Source organism: Parasteatoda tepidariorum, chromosome 6 (assembly GCF_982258835.1).
Source record: "Parasteatoda tepidariorum strain Cologne lab strain chromosome 6, Ptep-v5.0, whole genome shotgun sequence".
NCBI lineage: Eukaryota > Metazoa > Arthropoda > Arachnida > Araneae > Theridiidae > Parasteatoda > Parasteatoda tepidariorum.
The window spans coordinates 114,588,693-114,613,668 of NC_141760.1; the positions used below are offsets into that span (position 1 = coordinate 114,588,693).

Consider the following 24,976-nt stretch of genomic DNA (forward strand, 5'->3'; position numbering starts at 1 on the left):
TTCAGGATCAAATTTTATTGTTTGTATGTCACTTTATTACATGGTTATTTATTGTGTCCTTTTCTTTGCATAACTTTATACAACGAGGATGATGTTGATGTTACTTAATGTTTTAATTTTCTGCATCATTGATTATGAATTATCATTGTTTAATAACCAGGGGTCTCTGTCCAGGTCAAATTTACTACTGTTTAGCTGTACATTCAGAAATTAAACTTTAGAAAAAACTGTAGTTTCAAAAGCAAGTTCTAAGGTTCTCCACTTTTTTAAAAAATTTTTTGTATCCCCATAAAAAAGAAACAATAAATCCCAGATTCTTTTAAAATGAAGGTTCTCTCTCTATAAACAGTACAGGAAGTCAAAATTCGAACATCATTCTAAACATTCGGACAGTATTGTAATTTTATTCAAACAGATTTTTATTTTTTTAGTAAAAATTTCTTTCTCTATGAAAATTTTTTCTGTGTGACCAAGTCGAAAATATTCTCATAATGAAGATAGCTTTTAGTTCTAGTATTGTTAATTGTAAGTTGAAATTTAAATATGGAGATTGGATTTTTAAATTTGGATACAACTTTAAGCTCCAAATTTGAAAATTTTATTTTGCAAAATTATTTTTTAATATATGGGGAAAAAATTTACCAGTCATAAATGATTTTTATTCGTAGTGACAATTTTTGAAAATATCTTTTTACTTTATCCTATTTTTGTGTTGATTTTTTAATATGATTTTTAATTTTCAAAAATGTTGTCTAAATTTTCGCAAAAATAGGTATCTCTCAAACAAACATAGACAGACCCTTGATAACCGTTTTTTAATTCCAGGGAAATCATTGAGACCATGGTTCAGTCATATTCAAAAATATTTGCCAATATAAAGCCTGTATTTGACGGACGGAAGAACATGTATACCAGAGATGACATTCCAATTGGGAGTGATAAGGTAATTACTATTGATGTTCCGCTTCTTAATTTTTTCTAAACGCTAAACATACCATAACCGGTCAAATGACCGTTTAAAAACTTTTGCATCGAAAATTCGCAGATCATTTTATCACTTTTGTATATTTTACGTCATGACTTTTTCTAACAATTATACGCAGTTAATGTTCTGTTGTTATTTTTTTGTATTTTGTTTGTCTCGAATAATATGTGTCATGTACCCATTTCTACCACAACCGGTCATTTGACCGGGAGAACAATTTATTGTTTTATAAGGTTATCGGATCAGAAATCACAATGTAATACGTCTTCAACGTATTGCGTTCAATGAGTTGCACATTTCTGCAAAAACTGTTGTGTAGTGAGTTCAATGAGAATAACTGTGAATTCAAATTTCTAGAGAGTACCTAATACTTTAGATTCACATTTTTATATAAGAAAAAGTAACAAAAACTAATTGGTTTGGTCAGTAGCTTATATTTTATTTTGATAGCTTTACTTCATTTCGAACTAACTGTTAGTTTTTACCCAGAAAAATGTCGAAACAATCGAGACAGCACAAGTTCTTAGAGGAAATAACATTAATTATAAGAATAATTATACGAATTATAATTCTTATTTATTTTTATAATTATAAGAATAATTATGAGAATTATAGAAATAATGATAATTAGAAGAAATATATTTGCGGAAAATGTATAATGGAAATACCTTGTATATGTACAGAATGCGTTGAGCAATGAATTAAAAATTCTTATTTTTCGTGTTTCTAATAAATAAAAATTGGCAATCTACAATTTTGTTTAGTTATAATTAGAGCCCGGATTTTGATGACCTAAAAAATCTCAACTAATGCCCTTAAAAAGTGCAAAAAATGCCCTTAAAAATGCAAAAATTGAGCAAAAAATGCCTTAAATAAAGCAAAAATATTGAATTAAAAAATATTTTGGTGTTTAAAATTATTATGAGTCATTTAAAAAATATAAAGCAATGCAATACTTGTTCTATGTTCATTAAAGTTTGAAAAATATGTTTTATATCCTAAAATAACAAAAAAAGGAAAATATATTGACACCAAAATATTTTTATTTTGCATAGAAACTTTAATGGATATAACAACCTCCATCTCATAATATTACTAAATATCAGAATTACATTGGATTATTAAATGTTTTTTGATAATTTGAAATGTAAACGAGCGTCTCTTGTCTGAAAGTAAATTTTCATTCCTGCAGAAGCTTCTTTCTACGTCTACTGATGTTATAGGTGCGTACTTGAAAAAGACGGTCTCACTTACTTACAATTTTTCTTCAATTTGAAAAGATTTTGCTTCACCTGTTAATATTCCTTAGATTATTACAGGTTCCTTAGATTATTACAGTGTAATAACGAAAATTGATTAAAATAGTAAAAAATTGGAAAAAATTAACAAAAAACTTATGCATTAAAATGCAAAATGCGCCCCAAAATTTAAACAAAATGCCCAATAAAACTAAAAAAATGCTCTAAAGGACAAAAAATGTTCAAAAATGCAAAAAAAATGCAAATGTCATCAAAATCCGGGCCTTAGTTATAATAAATTTTTTTAAGTTTTTCCTTCCTAACACTCATATTTCATACATTCAATCAAGAAACATTGAGTCCGGTCATTTGACCGGCTATGGTAGATGTAGATATATATATTAATTGTAATGTTAATTATTCCAAAGAGGAAGTACTAGCTTTTCAAACAGTAGAATTTCTATTTTAGATGATGCACCAAATTGTTATTTAGATGGGATGCTAATTATTCAATATTAACAGAAAACATAAAATATAAAGAAATTTTTTTTTAAAGGTAATTCCTGCTTAGGTCAACAAAGAAAATTTTTTTATTTTACTTACTTTTTATTAAATAATTTAATTAAAATAAAATATAATAAAACTGAAATTAATTACATTTAATTTATGTATTAATATTTGAAAAAGTAAGTTTAAAAAATTGTATTTGAACTTGAATGGACAAATAAAAAGTATTTTAATAGCGATTGAAAATTTGAACTAGATATTGGGAGAGTGTGAACGAATACAGTAGTAGGAATTGAAAAAAGATCGTACCTAGCAAGCATACAACTTTTGGGTTTGTAAAGGAACAATGCGAATTTGACGATGTTTTGAGTTGTTACCATATCGGTTACTAGTGGCCTTGGCCAAAGAAGGCCTTTCCTTTCTAACCTTCAGTAAGAGTTCTCCCGAATAGGGATGAAATATATAGCACCTCCAAAACCCGTTCTACTGTCTCCCCTACATTTTTGGTGGGGGTGCGTGTATTTCCTGGGGTGTTAAGTAATCCGAAACTAATCGACTAACCACTGTCACAGAAAAGGGGGAATTGCAACCTGTGAGGGGTCAGCTAGCTTTCAAAAGATATCAAAAAAGACTTACTCTACATTATGCCTTTTCTCCTTCTAAGAAAAACTTGAGAAATAGTTTTTTTAAACTCTAAAATGGCTTTATTTATTTTCAAAATGGTTTTATCATTTTATTTAACATGCACTTTTTCTAATTATATCTTGAATTGTTTATTATTTTGATTTGATTATTTAGAGAACTAATAATAACCAGAGTATTTAAATTTATAAAATTTTACTATGTAGTCATATGAAAGCAATTCCTGTGTAGTCATATAAAAGTAATTCATGTGAAGTAACTACATAAAAAATAAATTTAAATTTTCTCTATAGATCAAATAAAGATTGTTATTTTTTTTAAAAACTTATTTGCTAATTTGTAAAACTTTTTATGTTAGAGTAAAACCTTAAGTTCAGCAAGATTTTATTTTTTTATGACTTATTTAATTTCTTTCTTTCAATTACATTTAAAATACAAATATTCTTTACAACCTTTTTTTTAAAATTTAAATGAATTTTTTAAATTTTTTTTAAAGACAGTTACATTGAATTCTACGACTTTTAAATACTATGTTGACTTTTAAGCCATTGTTTAAGCAAATATGGTTGTTTACTATGTGTTTAGACTTAAAATTTTGAATTTCATAATTTGAATGAACTAAATTATCCTTCTCTAGAAACTCACTTCATTTTAATTATTACTTTTGCTAACTATATTTATTATTGTATAAATATCTTTAAACTGGAATTATGATTCGATCTTAAAAAATAAACACCGGGGATATTTGCTATTTGTCAAAAACTAATTGAAGCATGAAAATTAAAAATTATTCGATTTAATGATCATACAATTTTAATTTATATTAAGACTAATCTAGTTTCTAATTTAGCTCGGGTACATTAAAAACTCAACCCACAAACTTATATTCATCATTTTTACTTACATGATTTCTATTTAATTATAGTTACTGTATAAACTTATAACCAAAGATATCATTTAACAATTATACAAAAAAAAAAAAAAAAATTTAAACTGCATATTTTGAGAGCGCAGTTTTATATGAAGTCTATTTTAAAGGAATAAAGGAAAATATAACTTATAAAAAGCGAATATATTTTATCAGCTTTTGATTGTTAAACGGTATTTATATTTTATCAAATAATTTTTATCAAGTAATTCTTGTGATTACTTTATATAATAAAGGAACTTCATTTTTAATTTTATACCTTGAACTTATTATTATAATTACCATAATAATAATAACAAAGAATAATGGTAAAAGTGGGTAATAAAAGCATTTTATTTGTAAATGCCGTAAATAAAAGGACAAATAAATTACTTACTAAGGTATAACTTATTTCTAAGAAGTTCCTTAAAAGCTATCTTTGATAAGCATTATAATTTTATGAACGTGGAAGTAAAATTATAAGAAAATTGATGTAACTCTTTCATTCAGTTTTGAGGGTTCATAAAAAATACCATCAATTCTGTCTTAAAAGTAAATTATAACATTTTCGACTAATAAGCTAAAGTGACAGTTTAAAATTATTTTTCTAATAGATCATTTCGATGAATCAGTAAAAACAACAAAATAAAACAATTCTATGTTATTTTGCATTTTAATATATAGATTTGTGAAGCTGCTCACTGTAATTAATATAAATATTTATCAAAATTATCGAAATTAATTTATAAGAAAGTGCGATACCGAAATTTTTGAAAGAAGAGGCATTTATTGATTTCCATTCCAACTTACAACATAACAACAGATTGAGACAAGTTTACTTTACAAAATTTTATCAAATACAAAAATACAGAAAATTATTGTTATCTAGGAGATATATTCATATAGATAGCATGCTGGTTAACTCTGGGAGGTTTTCGTGTTTTTCCTCTCCATGTTATGCAAATGTGGGTTAGTTTTCTTATATTTTAATTAACTATAACAAGACTAATTAAAGTTTGCAGTGCAGAAATTTCTTCTCAGAAAACTCTTTTCTGTGAATGGCAAAGGAGGGTCAGGGAATAAAAGAGCGATAAATTACATTACACACTTTTAATATGAATTCAAAAGTGTCTCGTTATTAAATACATAAAAGAATGCATAATTACTGCTCGTAATATATATTTTTAGAATATTGCGAAAAAAGTTTCAAAGAGTTTTTTAATTAGAAATTACAGATTAATGTTAAAGCAATGAAAAAAAAAACTAATAGTTTTAAAATTTAGTGAATCAACCAGTTTGATTGTCTGAAGTAACACTAAGCATTACAACTTATTTTTATTTTTTAATTTATCGTGAGGAGTCTTCGTGGTGTTTATAATAATCACATTTCTCATTATTTCTATTTCCTCTGGCAATCAAACTGGTTTCAATATTTTCAGTCTTGCGTTCCTAAGCGTTGATTCATTGTATTTTGATATCGTTTGTATTTTTCTCTCGTGAATATTAATTATGTCCACTAATGAACGTTTACTTCCTTTTTTAAAAGAATTTTAAAAATATTCAAGAAAGGATTCCATTACTTAACAGAATATATGCGTATATTTTCATATTTTTCATCATTTACTGAATTAAATAAAAATTTCTTAATACTTTAATGTTTCTGTGTATTTACATTAAAGCCCTAAAAACAGAGCGAAGTGCTTGTTCATGGTTGGATGATGTGTGTTCTTGTGTACTAGCTATTTTTTTTCTTCCTTACCGTGGAAAAACAAACTATCCCAGCCATTAGAGTAATTAAAACTATTTATGGAATGGAAAAATTGCAACACTTTACGTTTTTTTAATGTAAATGTTTTTTTAAGCCTACAAATAAGTGTACAACATATTTTTTTAAAAAAAGGAAAATTGTAGTTTTTTGATGCTTTATAGTATATTGGAAGATTTTTGCGTCATTATCTCGATTTTAATTAAACTCACTTTATTCAGAAGCTAAATTTTTTAATTCTGAAACATCTTTAAAAAACAAGAAAGAAAGTTTAAAAGAAGGGGAATAATGTTTTTAAGATATAAATTCCACTCGCAAAATGAGTAAAAACAAGAAAAGTATTACTTCTGAATAAATAAAATGTATATAGAATGAACGATTTAACAGTAAATATAACTTTCATAATAAATTACAAGCTTACAAATAAAAAGTGAGCTGTCGGTTTTTAAAACGTCCCCATACCAGTTCTTCAATAGGGCAGTGAGAGAAGACTTCCAAAAAGAGTTGAACTGAGCAAAAGCATTTGGGAGGAAGGGAGGACCACCTACGGAGGAAGATTAGACGCCCTCTTCTCCTGGAAAATGAACTTGGGGGTGGAAGTTGCCTTCCTCCCTTACTCAAAGGTAGAAAGTGACTTGAGTTTCAAAGGCAATATTATGAAAAGTAATAAAGTTAAAAAAAAAATGACCTACATTTTCTTGGATAGGAAAGATTGCAAAAAATTATTAGTATTTTTTTTAAATTGATCACTCCGGTTCTTAAACAAGAAAAATCGATTCAAAGTATGACAAGCCCGCCATAGACTTTACACGTTAAAAGCAGAATTGAGAAGTCTGCTTGGTGCAACACTTCTCCCGGCAACCACGATTGAGGACCCTGATTTTCTTCTCTATTGGGCATGCCGTGTCCTATCCTTGTTTGCCATGCTAGTGGCAAATGAGGCAAATTTCTTTGTCTCATTTGCCACTATTAACTGGTTTTACTTTGAGTAGATTAGAAAACACTTTTATTAGAGATGTAAATTTCTAACCTTACTTTTGTTTGTTAGAAATAATTGTTACCTTTAATTTAAATTTCTTTACCAATTTCATGTCTCAGTCAGTGTTTTTATTCTTTTTAGATGGAATTTGAGGTAACTCTTCCTGGTGAGGGTAAGGATCGTGTGTTCAGAGTTGCTATTAAGTGGCTCGCTAAAGTTAGTCTATATGCACTGGAAGAGGCATTGGAAGGAAGATCGAGAGCCATTCCCCTGGATGTTATTCAAGCGCTAGATGTAGTCATGAGACATCTTCCGAGCATGACGTAAATCCATCCTTTTTTTTCATGTTTAGTCAAAAATTTTATTTGTTATAAAGAAATCTAATATTTACAGAGTATCTGTGCACCTGGAAAGTCATGAAAAATCATGGGAAGTCATTAATTTTAGTATTGAACAAAATTAGTCATGAAATGTCATGATTTGAACTATTTTTGAAGAAAAAAATCATGGAAAGTCATGGATTGAGATCGTCCAAAAGTAGTGAATTTATCACCCCCTCAATTTCACGGTGTTTCGAATATCTGAATTTGTAGCAAAATCGCCACTTGCAGTTGCATTTTATTAAAATATAAATAGTTTTTATCATGTTCTTTAAAGATTATGGTGTTCTTTCAAAAAATGAAAGAAAAAACATTTCTAGAGCAAATTATCTTTTAAACTTCTGTGATTTCAGAATTTTTGTTATTTATTTTTATGTTATCAATTTCAAATTCTAACTGAAGCAAGCCAGTCATTGGCAATTTTTTTAATTCCGAAATACGAACAGAAAAATTGGGAGTATTTCTTTCCTACACAAGAAAAGTATCTTTAGAATATAATTCTGCAGGAAAAAAAGAAAAAAGATTTGCTTTTGTATTTTTTTCAGCTATTTAATTGCTTCAACTCTTTCTTTACTCTGTTTTTTTAAATTTAAATTCTATAAATATAAAGACGCAGAGTATAACAGTTTTGGTTCTACCTATCATTTAAATGAATGTTATTATAATGCTTTTTTAAATTGTTGTTTTTTCGGAGAAAATAGTACCTTCGTTAAATCTTGAAAAATTTCTGGAATTAGTCATGGAAAGTCATGAATTTGAAGATCTAAAATGTAGCCGATACCCTGTTCTTAAAGAATCTATATTGAAATAAAATTGAAAACAGATAATTGCTAGCTTGAATTTTTAAATAAGTATTATATATAATAAAGGTAGCCTGGTATACAGATCAGTTTAAGAATTTTTTTGTCTTAAAATGTTCGGTTTATTTTTATTCAGAACTTTTTTAAATTAATTAAAAAAAAATCTTTTAACTATCTTTGATGAATTAAATACCTATACATAGCTGCCAACTCTAATGGATTTTTCAGTAGACTACTGTATTTGACCAGTTTCTCCCGGTTTACTTGTTTAACAGAAATTCCTCAGGTTTTTATACAGTTTAGAAAATTCCCTAAAGAAATCCCTATTGAAATAGAATTTTTGCACAGTTTATTGCTTGCTTGAATATTTAAATAAGTATTACTAATACATAATGAAGCAAGCCTCATTTGTAGAAATCATTTTAAAATTTTTTTTTGTTGTTCTAAAATGTTCATTTTATTTTTATCTTCCTTTTTAAATTAATTAAAAAGTCTTTTAACTATCTTTGATTAATTTAATTCCCATTACTATTCAAAATTATGAGTAAACATAATACATTAAATTTCAAGTTCATTTAATGTCAATTATAATTGGAAAATAGTGTAGTTTTTCTATTTCAATGACTGTAAAATTCCCTATGTGTAAAATATTAAGTACATTACATAACAATTATCATATTTAGATTTCGTAAAATTTACTGAATTTTTTCCTTTCCATGTTGCCAGCTGTGCTATTAGTATTCAAAATTATCAGTAAACATAATACATGATATTTAAAGTTCAAAGTGTATTAAAAGTTATTTAAAGCTTCTCTGTCATAATTGGAAAATATTGCAGTTTTTCTATTTTGATAACTGTAAAATTCCCTGTTCGTAAAATATTTAGCTCAGGCTGCTACAATTATTAATTATATTATTAAATTTATATAACTTTGTAAAATCTACTTGATTTTTTCCTATCCAAGTTGGTAGCTATAATAATTTAATGAAGGAATTTCAATTCTAAATCCTAAATTCTTCTAATTCAATCCTAAATTCTTCTTGCTATTTTTGAGATTTTAGAAATTTAGAGCATAGATTATTTAGTGAAGTCTACGAGAAAATGTGTGTGAGTTATTTCTCTTAAATATTAAGTTTGCTTATTTGTGCGCAGGTACACCCCCGTCGGAAGATCGTTCTTTTCCTCCCCGGATGGCTACAATCATCCACTGGGTGGTGGTAGAGAAGTCTGGTTTGGTTTCCATCAAAGTGTGAGGCCTAGTCAATGGAAAATGATGCTTAACATTGATGGTAAGTAAATGAATTTCATTGTATTTGCTGGATTTTTGAATATTGACGGTTTTATCTAATTTTAAGTCAAAATACCCTTTTTGACTGTGAAAATAATTGTGATTAAAATATAAATTAAACTTATATAACTAAAACACTGTTATGTTTTATCAAACAGGAAAAAAGTGATAATAAAGGAATAAACATGGTATCTGCTCACCGGGAAGTCATGAAAACTCATGAATTTTGGTATTGAACAAAATTTGTCATGATTTTAACTATTTTTCAAAAAAAATCATGGAAAGCCATGAATTTAGGTTGCCGAAAAATCTGATTTTTAAAATGGAATTTACCCCCCAATTTCATGATGTTCCGAGTATCTGAATTTCTAATAAAATCCCCATTCAGTCATATTTTATTAAAATATAAAGTCAAATGTTTTTATCATGTACTTTAAAAATTATGGCGTTCTTTCAAAAAATGAAAGAAAAAACATATCTGAAGCAAATTATCTTAATTTTTTTTTTATCATTTTAAAATTGTAGCTGAAGCAAGCGAGCCATTGGCGAATTTTTTTTATGTTCTGAAATGAGAACTGAAAAATCGAAGCATTTCTTTCCTTTCTGATGAACAGGAAAAGTATCTTTAAAATATAATTCTGCAGAAAAAAAAATTGCTTATGTATTTTTTTCAGCTATTTTATTTCTTCAACTCTTTCTTTACTCTGTTTTTTAAATTTAAAATCTATAAATATGAAGATGCAGAGTACAACAATTTTGGTTATACCTATCATTTCGATGAATGTTACTGTTTGTCTAAGATAGGTACTCTGACCGCCACTAAGTCTGCGGCAGTCTGGTGCTATGGAAACAAGAAGAGGGCACTTTAGGGAGGGTTGCTTTGATAAAGAGGACCCCATTTCTTTCGTCGAAACCAGTTCTAAAGAGGGACCAAGCATTCCTACTCGAAATAATCATACCTCGTTGCCATAGTCACCGCCACAGCTCCAGACGAATGTCTGGCGGAGTACCTGTCGTAGACAAACAGTATAATGCTATTTAAAATTTATTGTTGTGTTTTTGTCGGAGAGGATAGTAACTTCGTTAAGTCATGAAAAATTCTTGGAATTAGTCATGGAAAATCATGAATTTAAAAATTTAAAATGTAGCAGATACCCTGGTTCTGTTAAAATTCTATTTTGTAATAAAAACCAAAAAACAGCAAAAACTAAACAATTCTTGAAACAAAAAGGAATGAAAAAACAATGAAATTAGCTTGCCAAACTGTAATAATGAAAAAAAAAGCAGTACAAAACTCATGGTTCAGTAACCTAGTTTCAGTTATTCAAATTTCTCTTTGTCTTTTAGAACATAAATTCGAGAGCTCGGTAAATGTGTGTAAAAACTACTAAGAATGTATAGTAAAAAATAGGATATTAGATTACTCTTTATTTTATCGCAATTCTTATTCTTGTGCTTTTAAAATCCAATATCGTGATTCATATTCACGTGATCTTAAAATTCAACATCGCGATGCATATTTACGCGATTTTAAAATCCAACATAGCGATTCTTATTCATGCGATTTTAAAATCCAACATAGCGATTCTTATTCACGCAATTTTAAAATTCAACATCGCTATTCTTATTCACGCTATTTTTAAAATCCAACATCGCGATTCTTATTCACGAGATTTTAAAAACAAGTTAGCTGCTATGAGTAACATGAATGTATTTTAAGGATGGTAGTCAATTTAAAAGGCGAACGCAAAGTGCGTCGTACAGTTGATGCTACGAAAAAAATAAATTCAAGTTTCATTGGTCAAGCAGTTAAAGTGACTAAAATTGTCAGTAACAATCTATCAGAAGATATTAAGATGAAAGTTGGTGACTGTTTTAATTTAAAATGATTGACTGGTAATTAATTTAAAATGATAATTAAGCTGCAACTTCCTATAATTGCTTAATTTTCTTTAATATAGTTGTGATCAAAATTTTAAAATTATATAAATTTTTTTTTTTTAATTTCACTGTCTAAATGCTTCTGTCACTTTAAATACTAAATAAAAAAGAAGGTTGCATTAAAATTTGCTTTTATATATGTCTCCTCGATATCACAATATTATATGGAACACTCCCCCCCCCTCCTCCTGCATTGTAAAAGTTCAGCTTTTTTTTATTTTCAACCTCTTTCATGCCTGTGTCACTTTAGTGACATATTGCTTTACAGAGGTACCTGAATTAAAATTTTAACTTGAGTATTGTTTGTCTATAGTAAGAACTTCCCTAGCCATTCATCTGGACCCATGTCAATGACTATTGTAACCAATGTATAGCTATTTCAAGTAGAGGTGTGGGGTCATTGTTTAGTACAGGTTTTGGATTGGGTCAGCGTAAATAAGAGAATCTTTTTCTTCAGTCTATTGTATTAAGCCTTAGAGTAAAGAGAAGCTACCCTCTTGTTTCCGTAGCTTCAGACTTCTTACCGTAAACAAACTATATTATGATCTGAAAATATTGTCCAAAATAATCAAGTATTGTATCTTTTATGTATATAATCAAAACAGAAAACATAATACAATAGACTGACCTTTATCGTTCGTAAAAAACTTCCAATAATAAAATGATTGTTGAGTTTCAGATTAAACCATTTCAAAGTAGGATCATATTTTTTCTGTGTTTCCAGATTGCTTTATTTTATTTGTCCTTGATTTTTCAAAGTTATTCATTTTGTTCTAGAATCCTTTTAGTCAGACCTTAAAAAGTTCTCTGATGATTTCCCTCTTTTTTTTTCAGTCTCGGCAACTGCTTTCTACAAGGCACAACCTGTCACAGATTTTTTATGTGAAGTTTTAGATATAAGGGATATTCAAGAGCAAAAAAAACCTCTGACGGATTCCCAACGTGTGAAATTCACCAAAGAAATCAAAGGACTCAAAATTGAGATTACTCATTGCGGTACTATGCGTAGAAAGTATCGAGTATGCAATGTTACACGCCGACCTGCTCAGCTGCAATCGTAAGTAAATTGTCTGTAAATCATTTTTCTTTCTTTTTATCGAAAAGAAAAAGCAATGCTTGAATAAAAATTATTCATGATTATATTAAAATCATTGTACTTATTTCTAATGTGGCAGGTCAGTTTTTTAAAAAAATTATTTTTGAGAAAGGACATAATTAATCTAATAAATTTTGTTTTCAAATTTCATATGAGGTCAACATTCCTAAATGTGACAATGTTTTGATACTTTTAATCTCAATTCAAGAATCATCCATAAATACAATATAATAAAACTCTGAAGTGTATCATTTCATCACATTTTAAGCCTCTTAGCTGCAAAATCATTTAAAAAAAAAAAAAAAACTGCTATTAACATTCTTTCACAAAGATTCATGGTTCTTAATTAATGTATTTAGTTATTTTATTTAGATTTGAAATGCAGTTTTTTTAATAAATGCATGTCCTTTCATTAATTTGTTCAATATTCAGGGGTCTGTCTAGGTTTTTCTGAGAGGTACCTATTTTGTGAAAATTTAGACATAATTTGAGAAAATTAAAATTATATTTAAAACTCCAACACAAAAATATGGCAAGCATATGGATTTATCATTTCTTAAGGAATACAAAAATAAAATTTTGTGAAAATACCGTTCTTCCTAAAATTAAATTTGTGTAACTACTGTTTTTCCTAAAGTTTAATTTGTGAAGGTACCGCTAAACGGTAGTCAATTCGGTCTGGACAGACCCCTAATATTAGAAAAATTATATTTTCTGGAAAACAATTTCCGTTTGTTGGCATTTTCATAGCTGCCAACCCTACTGGATTTTGTCAGTTTCCACTAGTTTAATTAAAATTCTCCTGGTTTTTGAAAATTTTAGAAAATTCCCCAAAGTTGAGTAAGTTTCCTAAAAACAATCCCCCTTGGAATGGAATTTTTGTACAGATGCTTGCTTGAACATTTTAATAAGTATTACTAATACATAATGAAGCATTTATGGAAATTAATTGAAAACTTTTTTGTTCTAAAATGTTCAGTTTATTTTTATTCAGAACTCTCTTTTTAAATTAATTAAAATCTTCTAACTATCTTTGAAAAATTAAATGCCTATTAATATTGGGAATTATGAGTAAACATGATACACAACATATTAAGTATATTTAATGCCAATAATAACTGGAAAATATTGTAGTTTTTCTATATTGATGACTATATAAATCCATAAAATTTCCTATGTGTAAAATATTTAGTACCTATGCAACATTTATCATGAAATTTGTATTACGTAACATCTACTGAATTTTTTCGGCGGCTGTGCATTTTAATTTTACTTTAAATAATTTTGTCGAGGCAATTGAAATATTAAGTAAACAATAGATTATTAATTGAACTGATATATAATTAATAAAAGTTTCAAAATTGTTTTAAGTATATTGGAACCATTTGGGAACCTCTGTTCTAACTTAATGAGTGGAAGAATGAGAATTTAACCTATTTGTCTTTTCCAGATTTCCACTACAACTAGAGAATGGCCAAACTGTTGAATGTACTGTAGCCAAATATTTTCAGGATAAATACAAAATGAAACTAAGGTAAGAGAATATCATTTTCTAACTCATCTCTCAATTTTAAAAGCAAGTGTTTGTTGTGTGTGATTATTATTCTCATTATGCAAACACAATTTAAAATGATTATGAAAATTTGTACTGAATGTCATTGCTACATGCAGAAGTGTTATTTTTTAAAATTCAATTATTATTATTATTTTGATGTTGCATATCTCAGTTCAATGAAAACTACTGGCAGTAGGAATTATGATTTTTTCTAAGTCACACATTTTTGCATTGGTATAGGCACCTTTTCTGTCTGCAATTTGTTCACAGTTAATGAAGTATCTCATCTAGTACTAGATTAGTAACAAAAAGAAACAAAATTAAATGGCAAAAAATTTATTAGTTTTTTACGAGAGCATTTATAAGCGCAAATTGGTACTTCATTTACTATTTCTAATATATAAAATCTAATTTTGTGTGATAGAGGTTAGTAGTTGTTTTCAAAAATCTGAGATGATATCTTTGAGCTGTCTGTTAAAATTGATTTTTACCCAATTAACATTTTAATAATCATAAAAATTTTAGAACTTAAAATAGATTTAAAAAAAAAAAAAAAAAAAAAACTTTCACGCAATTTAGAGATTTTTTCTTGCCTGTTGTAACTAATAAATGAAATATTTGTATTTAAAACTATTTAGCTATCTAATGATAAATGCTTGAAAATTGTATTTCTTTTTCTTGCCGAGCATGGTGACTAAATTTTAATTCGTATTAAAATTAAAAAGATAAATATCTAATGAGAAATTGATGTGAAAGCCTAATTAGTTTATTAACAAGTAATATTATTTCCCTCAAAAATAACTCTTAATTTTCAGCCAACACTTCTGTTGTATCTAAATATGAAATGCAAATTCATATTTAGATACAACACTGTTGTTTATCACAATTGATACAACACACAAACTTTTGAATAAAAAATTTTTCTGATGAAAACCTTATTTTTTTTTCAATTGCCGAATGTTATTTTTATTGCAGGTATCCTCATTTTCCTTGTTTGCAAGTAGGACAAGAACATAAACATACATATCTTCCTCTTGAGGTATTTATTGATTTCTAGTGTTTGCCTCCCCCCCCCACACACACATCAAGTGAATTGTTTTTATTTACTATTTTTATTGTATTTCAGGTTTGCAATATTGTCGCTGGACAAAGATGCATAAAAAAACTGACAGATATGCAAACTTCAACCATGATAAAAGTAATTATTTATTTTTTATTAATAATCTTCAGTTCATCTCATAAAAAATTTGAATTATTCCAACAAACTGATTCAAACGTCAAGTTTAAAATTCTGAAAAAAGTTGCGTCCAATGATCAAGAAAATCAAGGGTTATCAAGAAATTTATTGATTCTAGAAGTTAGGGGGAAATATCAGGGGATTTCTCAAAAATCTTATTAAACAAGGAAAGGCATACCTGCCAATTTTCACGCATTACACATAAAATGTACCCATTTCCAATATTAGAAACTGCACTCTTATTCACGCGTTTTTATTATCAATCATCGATTTTAGAATTAAACTGTTTTAAAAGTAGCTCAATGCGATTTGTTTTTGCTCATTTTAAAAATCGTATTTGGCGATTCCAATTCATGCAATTTAAAAAATCCAATATCACGATTTGCATTAAAGCATTTTTAATATCCAATATTGCGATTCTACAATTCACACAATTTTAAAGTCCAATATCGTAAGAAGTAAGTTTTTTCTTGAAGAAGTTACTATAAGAGAGTGATATTCTTCATTAGTGAGTCATTTAATTAAAACTGTTGCTCAAAAAATTATGTTGATATTTTGTTTTTCACTTTGTGTCATAATTTATTCTGATAGGGGTGTGTTCCTATTTTTGTTTTTGACAAGTTGGCAGCCATGTATTATGTGTATAGATTCAATGTGTGTGACTAATAATTTATTGTTCTAATTAACAGGCCACTGCTCGTTCAGCTCCGGATAGAGAACGAGAAATAAATAACCTGGTGAGCAACACAGGACTCAGTTCATCATCCACACAGGTTTGTGTACATTTTTATTTCTTCAATTCCACTCAGTTCCCAATTTTTTCCCACCATTTAACCACAAATGATCAAGCTTCTGTCAATGGAACATGAAATTTGTAAATTTAACCAATGAAAGGCTACTTCATTTTGAAGACATTTAATAAGTTGCAAGTTTGATAGAAGATGCTTTGTAAAATTTAAAATATTCTTAATTTAGTAGTTTATCATTTATGTGATATTCCTTTTTTACTATTTATTTTCTTATCATATTTTTTTATTTCATTTTCTTTTAAAATTACTTTACTTATGCCTTTTTTATAAGTAATTTAAGGAGTTAATTTTGATTAAATCTGGTTTGCTTGTCTAATAGACAATTTCTCTTTTATTTTCCTAATACTATGTATTTCATTTTTAAAGATATTGTTTTTTCCCCCCTCAATGTCTAGTTATATTTCAAATTGTTTATTTTGTTTGCTGTTATGGAATTTTGCCTTTTTTAGTTTTTATGAAATATCTCAATTACTATTGTTAAAATTAAATTGTTATGCTTTGTTTTTATATTACAAAAGAATACTGTGTCGCAATATTATTACAGTTAACTAACTATTATGGAGAGTATTTTCCTTTATAGAGATGTGTTAACATTATTTCTCGGTAATTGAAATAGACATTTTATTGGCAATTTTTTATTTTATTTAAATTTTTAAAGAATAAAATTGAATGCAATTTAAGTACTTTTGTAATTAAGTAAAATTTATATTAATTTTTTTCTTTTTCTGACCCACAGTTTAATTGTTATTCTTTATCCAATTTTTAAAATTAACAAGCATATTCAAAATCGTCTAATATTATAACTGATAGATTATAACTATTATTAAAGATACTATAGAAATATACTATTATTAAAAAAAAACAACAACTCTGTATTTCTTTATTGCAAACATAGGAAGACAGCAGTGTGTCACTACTTAAGAGGATGCTATACTGAGGAAGAAAGTTTTTGTCACAAATTCTTTTTCTCCTTCATTACAAATTTAAAGTTTAACCTGTAAAATACAAAAGCCTGGAAAAATAGAAAACCTGGAAAATACAGGGAATTTAAAAATCATCTAAAATAACAGGGAAAATTCAAGAAATTTTGATTTTTTCTTTACAAACTGGGAATTTTGTTTCTTACTTTTGTCTTTTAAAAAAATGATCACTCAAAGCGTAATCTATGGGATATTTAACCACGATATTTCAGCTATATTAAGCTATTTCATTTACTATAGCATTATTTAAGTATGTAAAGCTGTTTTTTCCAGCAATTAAAACAAATATAGTTAACCCAATATAGCTCTCACAAGAGCACAGTAATGTTGTTTCCTCTTAATATAGTGTGTATAATATGTACAAGGAAAACACAGGGAATTTTTTTTCTTCCAGATTTGAATGGCAACCCTGCTAGAGTAACTCATGAATTTTCAAATACTGAAAATAAAATTTTAAAATATACTAATAGTTTTTTTTTTTCACTTAAATATTTTGAAGTATTTTTTCCTCAATTGAAGCTTTGTGACTTACTCTAGGTTTGTCTGAGCTTACTTTTTCTTTCTTGTAAATTAGTAATGAAGTGAATGTGCGATGGAATTTTTTCGTCAGCAGTATAGCGTTCGATTAAGCTACACCCAAGGTTTTATTTTTGCTTAATTCTCAAAATAGTGCTTTTCGAATAATATTTTAACCATCTGAGGTTTTAATATTTGGGGGCTGCAGAATGATAAGATGATTGATGTTTGCAGGTGAGAAGAGCCGATTTCAATAATGATCCATATGTGCATGAGTTTGGATTGTCTATAAGTAATACTATGATGGAAGTGAGAGGAAGAATATTGCCACCTCCTAAACTACAATATGGAGGGAGAGTAAGTATTCTTTTACTCATCATTATATTGTCATTTTGTAATAGACATGTGGCGTTTTTGTAATGTGCTTACTTTGATTATCGTCTTTTGAAAGCTCCTGAAAGGTGCTTTTTTCTTTGGGTGTTTTATTTTCCCTTATTTACCATGTTGATTTTTGCTACGTGAAAGCAGGCTTTTCACTTTGTTCTATTAAATGTTTTCACAATTCATTCAAACACATTTTATTTTGTTGTACCGTCGGTCTGTAAGGTCTGATAACACCATAATGTTACATATTTGATGAAATACTCGAGAGGCAGTATGTATGTCTACTGAGCTGAGGTAGGTGGAATTTTAGCACTCTCATGTGCAACTCTGCTGCATTTTGCAAGATATTCTCAATTTCAGGCTTCATTTTCCTCCCACTGAAATCGAACCGAAAAGTCTCTCGATCTTTTTATGGTGGCTAATGTAATAAAGAAAAGAGTTCTTTGTCAGAAACTAGTTATTTTATCATATCGTTTCTTCTTTCAAGTCTTTTCAAATTATTTAGCATTTGGTTGATATATATAGTACTAAAAAATATTTTTTGAGTGCTTAAAAAGAACTTAAGAGGTGTTTATTTTTTTATTGAAAGATTTGGCTATGCACCCTGATAGAAAACAGTTTATGGTAGTCAATGTCATCTTTATAAAAACCTGTGACTTTCGTCCCTGAAAATTGCTTTTGTAATAATGAAGAAATATCTGTTGTGAAGAAATTTTTATGAAACTTTTGCTTTAATTATTAAGATTTCATAGTCAAGATAAAGACTCATTGGTTGAGTAATAAAGGTTGTGGTAGGGGAAAATTTTTGTTGTAATCGTCTCTTAAATATATCTATTGTACTGTTTGTTACATATTTATGATAATTTTAAGCAATTCCAAGAATAATAAAGAATAAAATTGATTTGATTAAAAAAAAAAAAGAAATGAAAAGTAACAAGAGCAAAAAACAGCTCTCATATTTTTCTCTTCCAACAAGTTATTTTTAAAAGATAATGAGGTTCTAGTTTAAAATTTAACCACAAGATAGAACAGTGGTTCCAAGTAAACAATCATCATTTTAAGATAAAATATGACTTTTTTTAAAAAAAAAATTTGTTACCTTTGCTAAGGTGTACTCTTTTTGTTTAATAATAAAATTCAAGCACATATTTCGATTAGATCAATACGAGAAACATTAGAAAACCTGCAATTTTTATGGAAATTCTGCTCTGGAAAATGTTGGAGTATTAGCAATTAATGATAATTACGGGCAATTTGACTTTTAAGTGTGTTTTAATCTATTATCTATTCAACGTTAAAACATTTTTTCAAAGTATTTTTCATTTTCTCAAAAACTTTCTCACTATCTTATAAAGCTTACCACAACACACTACACTGTTTTATATTTTCTTGTCATTAGTAATATTTTAATAAATAATTATTTTTCCATTTTCTTTATTAAACGGCAAGTAAATTCAGACTGAGGAAATAAAAAAATTTTTGCATTTGTTGTAAATTATTACTGATATGTTTTATGTATGAAAATTTATTAATTACACTTAAAATCATTCTTATTTTACTTTGTAAAATGTTTAGAAATTTTACTCTGGAAAACTCAGGAAATTTGATTATGTTGGTTGTGGTCATCCTGCAACATCACAAACACAAAGGGTTGTAAATTTTAGGAAATAAAACATCAGGTTAACATATAATTAATGAAAAAAAAAACGCACAACAGGAATTAAGAAGAAGAAAAAAAAAGCAGATGGTACTTTTGGAATTTTTCGAAGTTGATTATTTTCCAGATAGTTCTTTTTATTATTTTGTTTTATTTTCACTAGTGTGCATTTTTAATTCTACTTATAATATTGAAATATTTTATGTTTTTATGATCAACTTATTCATAGTTGCCAACTATACTCCATTTTGCCTGTTTCTCCTGGTCTACTGGTTTAATAAAAATTCATAGTTTTTGTACATGTTGGAAAATTATATAAAATAGAGTAACAGCTTCCTTAAAAAATTTCTATTGAAATAGAATTTTTATGTAGATTATTATTTGCTTGAATATTTAAAAAAATAAGTAATACTAAGTAATAATCAGGGCTGATTGTAGCCGGATTTTTCACTATTCGTGATCCGGAAATTTCCGGAGATCGACGGTTCAGACGTTTAAAAAAATCATTGATCACAAAAGTTTCCGGAAAACAAATTTTCAAAGGTAAAACTTAAAAACACAGTTTATTTTATTTGATTGTAATGAAGAGCCATATACTTTATAAGCTTATATTCAAGATCAATATTCATTTTTTATCAGATAATAGTTATTATTATCATAAACTCAAGAAAGAAAGACATATTTGTAAATTTCAGTTACTTCTCCAGACCATCATAGGTATGCGTAAAATTTTAAATATATTTTAAGTAAACTATGAAATATTGAGAAAAAGGAAAAATGTTTCGATTTAAACTTAATCTTTTTTACTCAGAAATTTTTCGGAATTTTTTCCTTGAGCTTATAATCACCCCTGAATAATTAAAATAAGTAATAGGCCTCATTCATACAGATGAGTTCAAAACTTTTTTTGCTCTAAAATGTTCAGTTTATTTTTTATTTAAAACTCCCTTTTTAAGTTAATTATAAAATATTTTAATCTTTAATGAATTAAATACCTACTAACTATTGAAATTATGAGTGAACATAATACAAAACATTTCAAGTATTTTTAGTGTCAATCATAACGGTAAAATATTGCAGTTTTTTTCTATATTGAAAACTATAAAAATCTAAAATTCACTGTGTAAAATATTTAGTACATTATGGCATTATGCAACAATTATCATGAAATTTATTTTATTTCATAAAATGTACTGTATTTTTTCCTATAGCTGTTAGCTATGCTTATTCATAATTGTCTTGGCAGCATTTCAACAGAATTAATTTTGAGGTGGTTAATTAAATAGAATATGTAGTAACAATATGTGGTTATTGAGGTTCAAAACATTTATTTTTACATATGTTTTGTATGTGACATGATGTGCTAAGGCTTGTAAAAGTTTTATAAATTGTTTTACTTGTAAAAGTTTTATAAATTGTTTTACTTGTAAAAGTTTTATAAATTGTTTTACTTGTAAAAGTTTTATAAATTGTTTTACTTGTAAACGTTTTATAAATTGTTTTACTTGTAAACGTTTTATAAAATTTTTTACTTGTAAAAGTTTTTTTGTTTAAAAGTTAAAAATTTTTTAATCGCGTTAATATTATATCTGTAGAATGCAAGATAGTTTAAAAAAAGAAACTTCAAACCTTTATTTTCTTGGAGAACCAAAAAAAGTAATTTTGCCTCAAAGTTGTGTGGAAACCATGTTATGACGAATGTTTCAGAGTTCTGTGTCAATTAAGCAAGTTTGAGATTTTTGAGTCAAAATTGTCAGGCAGAATGTCCAATTTTCTAAACATGAGAATATTTCATTTTTAATTCTTTTCTTTGTATAATAATTTAAATTATTTCTATGTTCCTTTTATGATAAACTTATTCATAGTTATTGTATTGGCAGCATTTCAACATAAATGTAAATATTTAAGAAGGGAAATTAATTTTGAGATGTTTAATTAAATAGAATAAGTAGTAACAGTATGTGGCTAATGTGGTTCAAAACATTTATTTTTAGCATGTTTCGTATGTGACATGAGATGAAATGTAATATTTAAGATTAGGTTTAATTTTTTTCCCTTCATTTTAAAAAAAAGGCTTTTTGTTCATAACATATACAATTGACTCAATTTAACGACTTTGAGGAAACTGAAATTTAACATTGCATAATTCAAATAAATTGTAATTTCCTTCTTTCTTAATAACATAAAAAACAAAGAATTTTGAATTCAAGAAGTATTCCTTTTCAAGAAGTATGCTTTTCTGGAATATGCTATTTCTTACTCATTACAAACAGTTGAGCTTTTACTGTATAGAGTAAAACCTGCGTATCTTAGAAAATATAATTGGCGCCTAAGTTCAAAGTAATTATTTTTAACATCTTTTCATCTACTTATTGCAAAAGTTTTATTATAATGTGATTTAAACTATTTTTGCTTAAAGTAAATTAGAATAATTTTAAGAAATAAATTTTAAAGCCGAATTCTCTCAGAGTAGCTAAAAAAATCTTGAAAGTGTTTTGCTTTCAAGTTGTGTGAAAACCATGATATGATTAATGTCTCCAAGCTCTCTGTTTACAAAGCAGGCCTGATATTCTTCTGAGTTATGGAAGAACTTTGTGAACATGAGAATAAATCTTAATATTTCTACATTTTTTCGTTATACTTTATTGTTTTATGTTCTGAATACCTCATTTGTATATAAAACTTAACAGTTTGTCAGATTATCATTATACCTATATATATAATTTAAGTAGATATGTTTGTGCTATTTTTGTCTAAAAAAAAGACAGCAAATATGATAAAATGTATGTTATAATTTTGTTAAATGTGTTTAAATGTACTTGAATTCATATTTATGAGATTTAAAGTCTTTTGATTCACAGACCAAGCAGCAAGCGATACCGAATCAAGGTGTGTGGGATATGCGAGGGAAGCAATTTCATACAGGAGTTGAGATCAGAGTATGGGCTATTGCCTGTTTTGCACCTCAACGGACATGCAGAGAAGATGCCCTCAGGTATGTCCATATTTTAATTAACAAACACATATATTAAAGTATAAAGCACTTTTTTGATTCATGGTCCAAATATATGATTGCAGAAAAATGAAACACTCTTGATTGACCGATAGTTTATGTTTTTAAATCAGCTATCTTAAAGAATCAATTGACAAATTTAAACAGAATCATAACTTTTTTATTTTATAACTGTCATTGAGCAGCTAACCCAACTTTTTGGGTTTACAACTACTTATGTTCGACTCTGAACCCAATCCAGAAGACAAAGGAACTCCTAGATCAAGTATTTTATAACTGTCGTTGAACAGTTGACCCAATTTGAACCCTAACCAGAAGACGAGAACTCTTGAAGAAATTTGGAAACTAACCCGCATTTGCGTTACATGAAGAGGAAGACCATGATTACCTCCCACGATTAACTTGACAAAGGGACTCTAACCCATGTTCTGTCTACCACTGAGGATATTTCACGTCAGCACTGTCGGAAGCAGATTTGTATCATCCGTGGGATTTGAACCAGGTCTACCTCATTGGAAGGCGAGCGCTCTATCCCTTGAGCCACCACGGCTCAGAATCTTTGCTTTAAATCATTGGTATGCATTTCATTGAATGACTGAATTTTTTTTATTTTATTTAGAAATTTCACACAGCAGCTTCAGAAGATAAGCAATGATGCTGGGATGCCCATCATTGGGCAACCTTGTTTTTGCAAATATGCAACTGGTGCTGAACAAGTCGAACCGATGTTTCGTTACCTCAAAACAACATTCCAAGGTCTCCAACTGGTAGTGGTAGTCCTGCCCGGAAAAACTCCCGTTTATGGTAATATTTAATATTATTTTTATGACTAGTCTTTTACATAATGAAAAGTTTATGCAATTTTATGTAAATCGGAAGTTATAAATGCCAAAAAATTACCTAAGTGTCACTTGTTAATGAAATTGGCAAAATCCAACTGCATCAAAAATTGATTATTCAAATGTGAGATTTGAAACTCTTGTGCTGTAATATCGAAATAAAGTTTAGTGAATTTTTTTTTTTTTTTTTTTGAATGAATTCTAGTAACTAAAAGTATTTAATTTTCTGCAAATATGCTAATTTTTTAGATATAAATATTTAATGCCAAAGCGCTAAGGTTTATATAAAAAATAGATTTGCAAATTTTTGATAAATTTTTGTTCTTATTTAGATATTAGATCTATTTTCATGCTTTGAACCCAAGAAAACACAGGGAATTTAAAAATCACCTAAATTAACAGGGAATTTTGATACTTTCTTTAAGAACTGGGAAAATACAGGGAATTTTGTTTTTTACCTTATTTTTGTCTTTTGAAATACCACTCAAAGCGTAATCTATGGGATATTTAAGCAGGATATTTCATCTGTACTAAACTATTTCATTTACCATAGCATTATTTAAGTATGTTCAGCTGTTTCTTTTTTTTCGCTCAAGTTTTTCCAGCAATTAAAAGTAATAAATATAGTTAGCCCAATATAACTACCATAAGAGCACAATAATAGGTGTGTTTCCTCTTAATATATTGTGTATAATATCTACAGAGAAAACACTCGGAATTTTTTTTCTATTTTTGTGTGGCAACCCTGTAGTCTAAAAGCAACTATTTTGCTCATTTTTTTTTTTCTGTGGCAAGCCTGTTATTAAGATTGTATTTTGTATTTTCAGCCGAAGTGAAGAGGGTGGGCGATACTGTCCTCGGAATGGCCACTCAATGTGTTCAATCGAAGAACGTGAATAAGACATCCCCACAAACACTCTCCAATTTATGTCTCAAAATAAATGTGAAACTTGGGGGAATCAACAGTATTCTCGTCCCAAATATAAGGTGAGGGTTCTGGCCACCACAAAATAATAATCTTTGTTAATGATAACATTTTATAATAATATCTCTCTTTGTCTTTTAGACCCAAAGTGTTCAATGAACCTGTGATATTTCTCGGTGCTGATGTTACGCATCCACCTGCTGGTGATAACAAGAAACCTTCTATTGCAGCAGTGAGTCATTTCATTTTGGAGTGTAAACACTCGATAGCTACTGGCCTATGTTGTATTTTGACAATTTCTCTTGGTTTGATAACAATATCTACTGTTATTGTATATTTCATAAATATTAGATAAGTAAAGTTTCACAAAAAAAAAGAAAAAAATTAGGTTAGTCAAAACTGTAAAAAAGGCCGTGCAGTATGGGACCCCTAATCCTGCAGGACCAGAAAGTCGACACTCAATCTGATCTATTTTTTTTTATTGATAGATATTTTTAATTTGATCCATAAAAATAAAAAAAAATTTATGGATA

General features: G+C 27.8%; 1 protein-coding gene across 3 annotated transcripts in view; it reads left to right on the plus strand.

Annotated features, from left to right (window-relative positions):
* Nucleotides 1-24,976, plus strand: part of AGO1 (protein argonaute-1) — a 42,319-nt gene that overhangs the window by 4,633 nt on the left and 12,710 nt on the right. For 2 of the 3 annotated variants that reach the window (XM_016074512.4, XM_087166497.1), the window contains exons 3-15: nucleotides 826-943; nucleotides 7,165-7,346; nucleotides 9,356-9,492; nucleotides 12,267-12,489; nucleotides 13,979-14,062; nucleotides 15,059-15,122; nucleotides 15,210-15,281; nucleotides 16,010-16,093; nucleotides 17,860-17,982; nucleotides 22,528-22,661; nucleotides 23,299-23,483; nucleotides 24,346-24,505; nucleotides 24,585-24,675. In XM_016074512.4, the coding sequence (XP_015929998.1) occupies nucleotides 826-943; nucleotides 7,165-7,346; nucleotides 9,356-9,492; nucleotides 12,267-12,489; nucleotides 13,979-14,062; nucleotides 15,059-15,122; nucleotides 15,210-15,281; nucleotides 16,010-16,093; nucleotides 17,860-17,982; nucleotides 22,528-22,661; nucleotides 23,299-23,483; nucleotides 24,346-24,505; nucleotides 24,585-24,675 (1,657 nt within the window). Of the gene's footprint in view, nucleotides 1-825; nucleotides 944-7,164; nucleotides 7,347-9,355; nucleotides 9,493-12,266; nucleotides 12,490-13,978; nucleotides 14,063-15,058; nucleotides 15,123-15,209; nucleotides 15,282-16,009; nucleotides 16,094-17,859; nucleotides 17,983-22,512; nucleotides 22,662-23,298; nucleotides 23,484-24,345; nucleotides 24,506-24,584; nucleotides 24,676-24,976 lie in introns of all 3 variants that reach the window. The other variant, XM_016074511.4, reaches the window with a different exon arrangement.